Source organism: Xenopus tropicalis, chromosome 6 (assembly GCF_000004195.4).
Source record: "Xenopus tropicalis strain Nigerian chromosome 6, UCB_Xtro_10.0, whole genome shotgun sequence".
Taxonomy (NCBI): Eukaryota; Metazoa; Chordata; class Amphibia; order Anura; family Pipidae; genus Xenopus; species Xenopus tropicalis.
In genome coordinates, this window is record NC_030682.2 from 87,704,876 (window position 1) to 87,717,241 (window position 12,366).

The following is a 12,366-nucleotide window of genomic DNA, read 5'->3' on the forward strand; positions in this document are numbered from 1 at the left end:
TGTTTGTTTTTTTTGTTTTTTTTTCTTAACCATATTGTTGACTAACCATATATCAACTGCAGGTAACTACTGTGTGTTGCATTATAAAGCGCTACATACCTGTATCTATTAAAGAAAAAAATCTTACATCTACTGGATTTTTACAGCACACAGTGGTTTAGGGTATTTAAAAGCCCTTCCTCTAGTGCAATAATGCATGTTTTGACGGTTTATTGCACCCAAGGAATGTGGATTTGATTTCAGTGTAACATTGTTTGCTTGCTGTGGGAATGTTTACATTAAAACACATACTGTATATAAGTTGAACAGTTTCCTAAGGACCGGCTGTCAACAAAATACCAGAGTTTCAGTCTCTGCCCTGTTTGTGTCTTCCCCTTCTCTATTATAACACATGCAAGGTAAGCTGGCTCTTTCACTGACTGTTTTGACATGGGATCCCATTGGAGTTGGTGCCTTCCATTATCACACATGAAATATCATCAGCTGGTCCCTAGGAAACATCCAGTGCTGCTTGGTCCTAATGAATTGAGTCCACTTCAAACATATCACACTGTGTGTTTTTCCTTATACTATAACCCTATTGCTGTAATGGGATTCATGTTCAGGTATTACTGATGTAGGAACTGACCTATTTTCTGTTTGTCCAGGTGCACTATGATCGTACCCCTTTCCAGTATACATATACCTCCCCTTCAGTGGAACTCTGTACCCGTCTAGATGCCATAAGGTCTGTATTAAAGATGTTTTTCTGTGCTGAGATGTTTGTTGTGTGTAATGGAGTATATTCAGGGATTCAGTGTCTTTTGGTACACATTACACAGCAATAGACAAAACACAAATACAAGTTTATATAGACACTAGAGAAAATTTACAGTTCTTTTAATTAATGTTGTACAGTTAACACCATAAAAAAAGAAAGGGTAGCTACATGACTGCCCATTAACCCCTAGTTTACACCAGGGTAAATTCTGCAAAATGTTCTTTTGCATATATGTAGGTATTTTATTTTTTAGGAGTTTCATGAATTTCTTACCCCCCCCTCCTCCTGGTCTACCAACTGTTAAGTAGATTCCCCCAGCCCCGATTTCTCACTACATATATGCAGTGCACATTCCATTACATCACTACACACTGTGCGCATGTGCGATGACACCACAGAAGACACACCCACACCGCATTATCCCATGGCACCTTAGCATTTGGCATTGACACCTCTGGAGACACAATGTTGTATAGTACTAGTGCACATTGTACAGAGTGCCATGTTATTCTGAGTAAGGTCGGGTTTATATATACTACTGCAAATTATTTTCTGGGATCCTACAATTTCCCAATCGTAGATCCTCTCTGCTTATCATCAATATATGGAAAGACAGACAGATCTAGATAGAACATGGGGATACCTGATGCAGTTGGTTAGCATTTATTCCTACAGTTAATATGGAACCAAACCCCCTTAATCATTTAATATCCATTATTCCTAGTAGAAGGTAAGGTGTAATTTATCATGCTGCATCTAATACATTATATTAAAGGACATTTTTGCATCTCATACAGTATTTAAAAGGACATTCTTTTTAAGCCTTTGTTGTTATATTGAAGTTTATATTTTCTGTTCTTTTATAAGCTTATTTTTTCATTAAAATGTTCATTCTGCGACCAATGTACAAAGTGTTGAATAACATATTGTGTTTGTGATATACTGAATTTTTGCCTTTCAGGATGCCCGCAGACCTCTGTGAATGGGCAAAAAAGATTCTTTTGGAACCCGAGAAGCGGTTCTGTTGAATAGACTTCTTTCTGAAGTTAAATAGCTGAAGTTTCATGTTCAGGATTGCACTGTGCTACAGACAGTCCAGTGTGCGGATGCCCAGAGAAGCCATTCCTAGCTATTGAATCTGACTATGTAGAAGCACCAAAATAATGCTTTAATAACATATTTGTGCTAGACCACAAAGGATTGAAAATTATTTTTTTCTAATGCTGGTTGAATGTTATTGTCAGTTTGTTTTTTCATACACATCTAATTAATGAACGTTTGTAAAATTTCTTATATATCTCATACCTATGTTTTTTTCTTGTATTGGCTGTAACCAACTGAAATTACACTTACCTATTAATATTTATTTCTCCTACTTTCAAGCAATCACATATAAAATGCTGGGCCTAGCTCTCATTTTGGATAGCTCCCAGTCATATATATTTCAGCTGATAATACTATGGATGTGTACAGTAGTTTTGCCCTTAGCCAATATAACAGAAGCGAATGGGGTCAGTGTATGCGCATTAACCAGTTAACCAGTCAGTGCCTGAAGCCTGACACACATAGCAAGGATACAAAAGTACAAGGCAGCATATATTTCCTTAGCTTGTCTGTATATTCACGGCTAATTTGGTACTATAAATTGCTAAATATTATACATGGTATAAAATTGGTTACATATATAACTGTACAGTTACTTGATATGTTCTCATATTAGTGCATTTTTCCATGGTCATTAAGCATGGAAAACGAGCCAATTTTTTTGCACCTTAAAGCCTTTAGTAAATTAGACCCAATATTGTAATGCACTTTAATGAGACATCATTACACAATGGGCCTAATGGGATGGGGAACTGGTCATAACGATCATGGTTGCCTTTCAGTCTGTGAAATCAGGGATGTCTGTGTAAAAGGAAATAAATACCTTTTAAAGGAGAAAGAATGGTAAAAACTAAGTAAGCTTTATCAGAAAGGTCTATGTAAATACAGCTATAAGCACTCACAGAAACACTGCACTGAGGTCTCTGTCAAAAGATTTTTTGTGTCTGTATTCCTGTGCCAGAAACACGCAGCTCTCTCCTGCTCCCCCCTCCCTCAAGAACTCACTCCACCCCCTTAGGAATGTGGATCTGAGCCAATCAGCAGGAAGCTTCCTCATAGTCTTACTAACTGAGCATGTACACTGGTCTTGCTCTTGGTGCTGGAGTGAGGCATTATGGGAACTTTATTTACACAGCTCAGCGTTTTTTTCTTACTGTTTGACTTCTGATCATGTGAACGGGAGAAATATGGGGAGACTTAAGGGCACTATTGAGAGAACTGCAACGGTTTGGGTTACCTGCATGCAAGCGATCCTCTTCCCCCTGTCTTCTTTCTGCACAATCCCAGGGCCGACACATGCACAGTAGAGTGAAAAAGCCAGGTTTTTCATAATTTTTTTTTTTAGTTCAGCTCCTCACTCTACTGCACATGTGTAAGCAGTGTGGAGAGAGAAGAAGGAAGAGGCCTGCTTGGTCACAGGTACCCCAGCCTGGGGTATCAGGTAAGTGATTACAATCACTGGGGGTTGCCTAACATTTAGGCACCACCCAGTGATCATACCTGGGGGGGGCAGACTGTCTGCACCACCCATCCGTATTAAGTGGTACGTCCACCCCACCCCCACTGTCTGTGTTAAGTGGGACAGTCTCACCAGTCCTTGTAATGTTATATGGTCTACACCCACCTTACTATGTCAAGTGGTATGATCCATCCCCTTTCGCATTCACTTTTAGGAATGATTTTTAGCAAGTTAAAAAGGGGTTACTGAAATTAACATTTAGCACAAAGTTGATCTAGGCATTGATCTGCTGCTTGATTCTGTAGCTGTAAGTGAGATACATATGAGTCAATATAGCTTGACCTCTTGGCACAGCTGCTGTGTATTCAAGGATATGCTGGCAGTCTTTTAATTACTTTGCCTCTAGCCCATAGCACCCATCTGCTACACATCCATTCAGCAGCTCAGAAGAAAGTACAAAGCAGTTCATTTGAAAAGCATTAGACTTTTCCCATCATTGGTTGATTACTGTGACATTCATTTTTCAATAAAGTGATAAGCACCACTTTAAACAACCAAGTGTTTTGAATAAAAACAGACTTGTAGTTTCTTAGTATATTATCAGCTAAATAGCTTTTTTTCATCATTAGGGATAAGCATGTTATAAAGGGCTATCCCGTTATAGGGAACCACATTAGATATTAGATATTACCTGATATTACATTGGTGACTCCTGATCTTGCCTATCACCACACCTTATGTCTTTATCCCCTAATCCTTTTAGATGACACAGGGACCACTTTAACCCCTGTATTGGGCATTATTTGTAATAATATAAAAGTTATATATGCCCACTCTTGTACAACACTGTGGAATATGTTGGCAATTTATCATTATGTGTTAATAATAATACATTTCTACATTGCAACCACAACCTTCTTTAACCTCACTGCAAGTAATAGCCACAGTGATAAACTGTCACCTCTGTAAAGGTGGCCATACATGCACGATATTCTGACAAGACAACCAATATCGCAAGATCATTGGATATCAGCTCGCCGATCAGGCAGAACAAAAGAATTTCAAAAGTCTGCGTTTAGGGCTGATTGGTAGGTGGAGGTAGAATCCCTATTGAATCTACTTCCATATCTAAAGATTTATCCCTGAACATCAATGGAGGCAAAAGACGCTTGCCGAGAATACCAAAAAAAACCAAGACTTTGCACCTGAGTGCATTCAATGCTTCCGTGTGCAGGCACAAGTAGGAGGTGGACAGCTGTTATGGCCAGCTGCTGTTCCATGTGCTATAGGACCAGTTTGGGCACCATCTGTCAGTTCTTAGATTGCACCATTTTGTTTTCCACTTTAGAACAATTACATTGTTCATTAAATCCAAAACCTTTAGTAAAGTTTTACAGAGAGTAACTATTGTTACCACTTAGCAAAATTTACAGGTGCTTTATAGATCGGCCGCTGAGCCTTTAACACACTAAACTGTATTGTTATTTTGTATTATTTATTGAATAGAAGGATCCAGAAGTCAACACTGGGCAAACTTGCACATGGGTATTAACCCATAGCAACCAATCAGTGATTAGCTTTTTTCAGCCAGCAGCAAGTGGAAGAATAAAAGCAAACACTGGACACCATGGGTTACTGCCCAGGTGGAAATTTGTCTTTAAAAATTAGCTAGATGATGGGGAAAAGAGGAAAAAATTAAATTGTGAACAGGTTCCATTTCTCAGAAATATTTAGGACTCATTTCCAACTGCAGCCACAATTGGGGGTCAATACAAAAACAAACACAGTCATTGCACCCATTGACACCATTCATTCATGCATCCTAAGATGCTCTTTGTGATTAGCACTACTGTATCCTCCATGCCATCTTGCATGCAAGTACACCAATTGGCACTTGGAAACCCTGGATCTACTGTCACCTTTAAGCTGAATACCACACAAATGTCATACTAATGCTGACCACCATTAATGACCAGTCCCCACTCTGGCCAGTTCAGACTTGAAGGCTAATGCCACACGTAGCATATGGCGCATATTTTTAGCAAGCCGAAAAACGCTTCCCGAAAATACACTCCATATGCTCCTACCTGTGCCTGCACCCGAATGAATTGAATACATTCAGGTGCAGGCACATATAGCCAATATCCGCCTAAAAATGCAAGACTTTGCATTTTCTCGTGTTTCTATGCAGATATCGGCTACATGTGCCTGACACCTAGGGGCTGATTTACTAACCCACGAATCCGACCCGAATTGGAAAAGTTCCGACTTGAAAACGAATATTTTGCGACTTTTTCGTATGTTTTGCGATTTTTTCGGATTCTGTACGAATTTTTCGGATCCAATACGATTTTTGCGTAAAAACGCGAGTTTTTCGTATCCATTACGAAAGTTGCGTAAAAAGTTGCGCATTTTGCGTAGCGTTAAAACTTATGCGAAAAGTTGCGCATTTTTCGTAGCGTTAAAACATACGAAAAAATCGCAAAGTACCGATCATTACGAAAAAAACGCAATCGGACTCCATTCGACCCGTTCGTGGGTAAGTAAATCAGCCCCCTAGTGTATTGAGTTCATTTGGGTGCATAGGTCAGGGGGAGTTTTAAGCATATGGTGCATATTATCAGCAAGATTTTTTTTCGGCTTGCCATAAATATGTGCCATACGCTTCGTGTGGCATTAGCCTTAGGTTAAGGTCCCCATACAAGGGAAGATAGTAGCTGCCAATATCGGTCCCTTGGGCCGATTCAGCAGCTTATCTGCCCGTGTAGGGGCAGAACCGAGGGGCCTGGCTGACGATATCTGGCCTGAAATTGGCCAGATATTGATCAGCCAGGGTAGAAAATCCAGTCGGATCGGGGACCGCATGGGCTAGTTGATGCGGTCCCCGAACTGACTGCCCCAATGCCGCGTTTAGAATGCGATCGTTTGGCCCCAGGGCCAAACGATCGAATTCGCCTACATGCCCCCCGATATTGCCCACCTGTAGGTGGGGATATCGGGTGAAGATCCGCTTGCTTGGCGACATGGCCAAGCGAGCGGATTTTATAGTGTATGGGGACCTTTAGTTGTGTCTAATCAGTCCAAATGTGCACCTGCAGTCCCTGCGGTGGAAGTTGGAAAAGACAGTTGTGAGTAAGAGCCCTGATACATGGGGTGCAATTGTTGCAGTGGTACATGGAATTGTGGGAATAAATGTTGTGGGTAAAAAAACATGGCAACAGAAATAGGGTCTCTCCACTATTTTAAAAAAAATATATGTTTGGTTGTCACAATCAGAATATACTCTTAATGACTTTTGAATGTTCCCAAGCCACCCTTTTCCCTCGCTGTAAAACCCTGAACTTCAACAAGCACCCTACTGCACACTCTGGCCAACCTCAACAGACAGTATCCCCAGGATAGGAGTTTGTATGTATTTTCTCTGTGTCTGAGGGGGCTTTCTTCTACATTTTAAAAACATACAAGCAGGCTAATTGGTTTCTGACTAAATTGACCATAGGGTGAATGTGATAGGGGCCTTTAGATTGTAAGCTCCTCTGGTTCAGGGACAAATGTGAATGATGCATAATATCTGTAAAGTGCTGTGGAAATGTGTAGGTGTTATATAAATAACAGAAAATACATTAAAAAAATAATAAATAAAGCACTTGCAAAGTAAAATATAGTCAATTCAACTTTTATGAACCTGGATGAAACCTTTATATGCTCATGGAATGATGTGTCTTCTAATATCCTTATATTTTATAGTGCAGATACATTATAGCCTATATATATGTACTGTATATCCTATATACCCAAGATCAGCTGTTTTTAGTGGATATTCACTACTGACTAATCATTGATCCCTGTAGTGCATTTCAGATTCCCTGCTGCTACATACCCCACGTTTATCAATCAATAGGAAGCAATGGGGGTTAACCTGACCCATGATTATCGCCTACACACAACAAAAAAACACACACGTGTGGCCACAAAGGAGTTAAGAAAAGTTCATAACCTATGCTTTAGTTTTTAAATTGTTAACCGTGTCTTCCGAAACAGTACTTAGAGTATATATTTCCTTTAAAAAATCAATAGAGCTGCATCTGTATTGTGAAAGCCTAACTAATCAGTGCAGGCATTACCCATAAAAGCCCTCTGGGGTTAAATGTTGCTGTGCTTCAGTATGCAAATGCTCCGACTGTAAAAGCAGATTTTAACAGCTGTTCCTTCTCTGAAATATCTAAAACGCCTAACATTCTAAATGTATGACTTTTATGACTAATTATGGCCTTTTAAGGCTCCATGAAAGAGATTATTGATGTGTCCAAAAATGTATCTAAATGTATTTTTTTAAAAATATTGAGGAGAGAATACATTAAGCTGGCATTATATGATTAAATGTTATGTACGTTTAAGGCTTACTACATATCACCCCTATACATTTAAGGGTATATACTAATCACTGAGAGCATTTAGTGTTAAATCTTTACCCACATCACTTGGGTTCATTGACATCACTATCAATCCTATTTTAAAGGGGTGGCAGTTAACTTTTAGTATGTTATTGAATGTCCTATTCCTAGCAACTTTGCTGTTGGTCTTCACTGTTTATTTTTTATAGTTTTTGAATTATTTGCCTTTGCAGCTTGCAAATGGGGGTCACTGACCCCAGCAGCCAAAAGACTATTTCTCTGTGAACTTGCAATGGTATTATTATTATTGTTACTTTTCATTCTTTATATTTCTCTTCAGTTCCTCTACTATTCATATTCCAGTTTCTCATTCAAAGCATTGACTTGCTGCTAAGGTAAACAGGACCCTAGCAACCAGTAAGTGCCTGAAATTCCAAACTGGAGCGTTTCTGAACAAAAAAATATATAATCGAAAAACTACAAAAAATAAAAAATGAAAACCAATTGCAATTGTCTCAGAATATTAATGTCTATGTCATACTAAAACTTAATTTAAAGGTAAATAAGCCCTTTAAGAAGAAGCAGCCTGACCAGAAAGCCTCTAGAAGGCCATGTCTCTCATGGGTATATTTAGACAGCCCTAAGGGTTGCCACCTCACCTATTTAATACCAGCTGCATATTCATTCCACATCCTGCATGGCTAGTTAGCAATTCATTTAGATACATGCTGCATGGCTGCACATAAATCAGTTCAGTCTGCAGCATGCGTCTAAATAGATTGTTAATTAGCCATGCAGGATGTTGATTTAATATGTGGCCAATATTAGGGCTCATAGTCACAAGCATTTTTTTATGCGCTCAAATGTTTGCACTCAGCATGCATTTATAAACGCATACAAAAAACACTTGTGAATATGAGCCCTTGAGGGTGTGAGATGGCAAACCTACAGCCCTGGCCTACTTGAACTGCCTGGTGTTTTCCAAAACTTAAAATGATTTCAAAAGTCAAGGGAAATGTTGCCAGACTCATTGAAGTGGAAGCTAAACATAACATAACATACATTATATGCTGATGCGCAAGAGCTGACCAAGCAGCTCCCAAACCTTTCCAACCCACGTAGTACTCACATATTGTGTTACATTATTCATGAACTGCCCACCCATGGTTTCTAATGACCATTACTGTAGCTACAGCTTGTGCTGCTTGTGTATGAATAATGAGCAATCACTCCCAAGCTGTTCTCCTAGCACGAAGCTCAGATACAGTGAAACACCAGGAAGGTTTGCTTTTATATCTCAAAGAACTTTTGGTCACATGGGTAATACACAAGATATTCCAACATAAAATGACTTATTAAGGTATTCAATAATGTTTTAGACATTTTTTTTAAGATGATGAGCTTGTATCTACCTATGCACAAGGATACAGTAGTGCTGTCCAACTTCTGTGGTACCGAGCAACGGAATTTTTCTGGCCTGCATGGTGGAGGGCCGATAAGGAAAGCAGTTTTGACCACTTACATTTTTTAAACCACACCCATGTTATCACAAGAGCTTTTAAGGCCATACCCACATTAATGCTGGTAGCGCAGCAAAAACCCAATGGTTGGTGCTCACTGTAGGGCTATCACCCTTCATTCATATGTGAAAGAATTATATTATGTCATATTAAGACATGCCCTTAAATCCATATGCCTCCTCCCCTGTGGATAGCACAGCAACCACCAGCATATAATTACACACCTTAGGGACCATTTAATGACTATTTGCTAACAAACTCCTGGAACAACCCCCTGCAAGATTTACCTCCCACAGGCAACATAGGCAGGCAGAGTATGGCACACACAGGCAGCATAGGCAGGCAAAGTATGGCACACACAGGCAGCATAGGGCAGGCAAAGTATGGCACACACAGGCAGGGTAGGGCAGGCAGAGTATGGCACACACAGGCAGCATAGGGCAGGCAAAGTATGGCACACACAGGCAGGGTAGGGCAGGCAAAGTATGGCACACAGGCAGCATAGGGCAGGCAAAGTATGGCACACACAGGCAGCATAGGGCAGGCAAAGTATGGCACACACAGGTAGCATAGGGCAGGCAGAGTATGACACACACAGGTAGCATAGGGCAGGCAGAGTATGTCACACACAGGCAGGGTAGGGCAGGCAGAGTATGGCACACACAGGCAGGGTAGGGCAGGCAGAGTATGGCACACACAGGCAGCATAGGGCAGGCAGAGTATGGCACACACAGGCAGGGTAGGGCAGGCAGAGTATGGCATACACAAGCAGAGTATGGCACACACAGGCAGGGTAGGGCAGGCAGAGAATGGCACACACAGGCAGGGTAAGCAGGCAGAGTATACTCTGCACTTAGAATTTCATTACTAACAAGCATGTGTTGCTTCCTGTACACAAACAAGACCATAACTTACAGGATTTGTTTGCTAGGAATAATTGCCAGTTAAAGACTTGTCTTGATTAGCTCCAGAAAATTTGCCAGTGGGAGTCACAGGCTAGAAAAGAAAATAGGATGCTTTTGTTATTAGCAGGAAATTGCCTGAGTAATTCTGATGGCTGCCATTAGTCATGCTGTATAACATTTTGGACTTGGAGACAGAAAGTTAAATGGACACTGTAAATGCGGTCATAGATTTGGACAGAGACCTTTGGAAATGCAGGAAACGCAAAGAAAGTTGAATTTAGGTGAAGATCTACATACAGATGTGGTGTGGGGATCCCAATTGATTTGTGGGATATCACAGATTTTCTGAGGTTGATTCCTACAGGGTAATGTCATTCAGATGACTGGAGATAATATAGGTGCTTTTTGGACACTTATCACAAAAGACTTTAGCATATTTTGAGCCATTTTATCAAATACACAGATGCATATTTAGCATTTGTGGGTAAAAACTGGAAGGAACCCTATAGTCTCTGAATAAAACAATAAATTCAACAATGGCATGGAAGAAGGTAAATAGTAGCCCCGGTGGGCCCTGCACCCCCCCAGTCCGACCCTGTTTAAACACATTCCTTGCACTTCCATGTAGTTGCACTAAGCATAGCCACAAAGATGGCAGTTTGCATTTAAAAGTTCCACTTTTGCACTCTGCACTAGGTCTGTACTTTAACCTATATGGGAGTTATGTAATAAAAGACACTTAAATTTACCAGGATGCAGTAAACTATGGCAACCAATCAGCAGGTAGAATTTACTGGTCATCTATTTATAAGCTATGGGTTACTGCTGCCGGGGATGTAAAGGATGCACGGAGCAAAAATGCTTCTCTTGTAAGGCACAAACTGCTATGTGTGCCCTGTGCCAGACAGACAATGACAGCAGCAGCTAATAGCCATGCCAGCGGCAATGATTCAGTACTGTAACAGATACTTGGGGGATAGTCTGAGGGACTCACTGGCTACATCATCCTCATTTCTTAACCCCTTCAGTAAGCAGAATACATTAAAAGGCAAGACTGCCTACATCATGCAGATTTATATGTCTACAAACACACATACTCACACACATACATGCATTCAATTTAATACAATATAATTTGGTATTTTACATGCAGATATGATGTGAGCATCTGGTTAAGCCTGTTTGCGCAGTCACCTTGCACCTTTATTGCCTTGCCAGCTTCTGCTTCCTCTCCATTTCAAAGTGCCCCTTCCCTAGACAGACTAATGCCCACATCCCTGGTATGTGTGACCCTCCTCTTCCAACAGCAGCATCTTCTCCCCCCCCCCAGTTCCCTGTGACACTTTCATTAGCATCTCCTCCTGCTTTGTGTGGGTTTAGCCCTTCCCCTCCCCTGATGCAGCACAAGAAAGAAAGTAGAAAGCTGTGTCTGCATGACAGCAAAAAGCTTCACATTTGGGCACTAAGAATGCCTCTTCCCAACAGCTGGACCACTAAAATACACATTTCTTGGCAATGAATCTGACATTTACTGCAATAATGTTATTTTCAGAACATGGCAGTGAGGCACAGGTACATGTAATAATACCAGAAGGATATAATTCTTATGTGTTGAACACCTTCATTAATATCAGTTTTGCTTTTCTATTTTTAAAAATAATTGCATACTCCTTCATAGTCCTCTTGAAATGCAAATATTTCCCTTAAAGTTGGAGAGGACTGCATCCATATACCAGTGCGGTCCTCACCATTGAGAAGGCCCCATACATGGGCCAATACATGGGCAACTAAGTCTGAAGCCACCTATATGGATGTACTCATTCCATTTTTTTTTTGCCAAATACAAAATTCTAATTCCTGTATTTAGTGTCTTCCTGCTCAATAGGTATATGCCAATGTGATACAAAATAGATAAAATAAAGTTTATTTTTTTTTTCTTTGTTAGAAATGATACTCAATCAAAAGTGGCATGCATGTAATACTTTGCAATGCCATAAAGTAAGGAAAATGTCACAGATTTATTGGCTATAAAATGTCTTCTCATTAGCAACCCCCCATGCTGCTCTGGTAGCTTTTATCAGAGCTACAGTAAGCTTGGAACCCCTGGCTGCAGTGCTGACTCCTCAGCAGCATTTCAGACATTTTGCTGCATTTTCTCCCCAGTCAGCTGATTATTCCCAGGATCCACTTGTGTTCCACTGCAGATGGATTTGCTAATGTTTAG

At 40.3% G+C, this 12,366-nt stretch overlaps 2 protein-coding genes across 2 annotated transcripts in view; one reads left to right on the plus strand and one right to left on the minus strand.

Annotated features, from left to right (window-relative positions):
* LOC100145507 (uncharacterized loc100145507) overlaps positions 1-2,122 on the plus strand; it is a 34,755-nt gene extending 32,633 nt beyond the window's left edge. The window contains 2 exon segments of the mRNA NM_001126951.1: positions 648-727; positions 1,722-2,122. Coding sequence (NP_001120423.1) covers positions 648-727; positions 1,722-1,788 — 147 coding nt within the window. The 3' untranslated portion in view covers positions 1,789-2,122.
* Positions 1-12,366, minus strand: part of bphl (biphenyl hydrolase-like (serine hydrolase)) — a 35,400-nt gene that overhangs the window by 3,211 nt on the left and 19,823 nt on the right. The gene's annotated exons all lie outside the window — the stretch shown is intronic.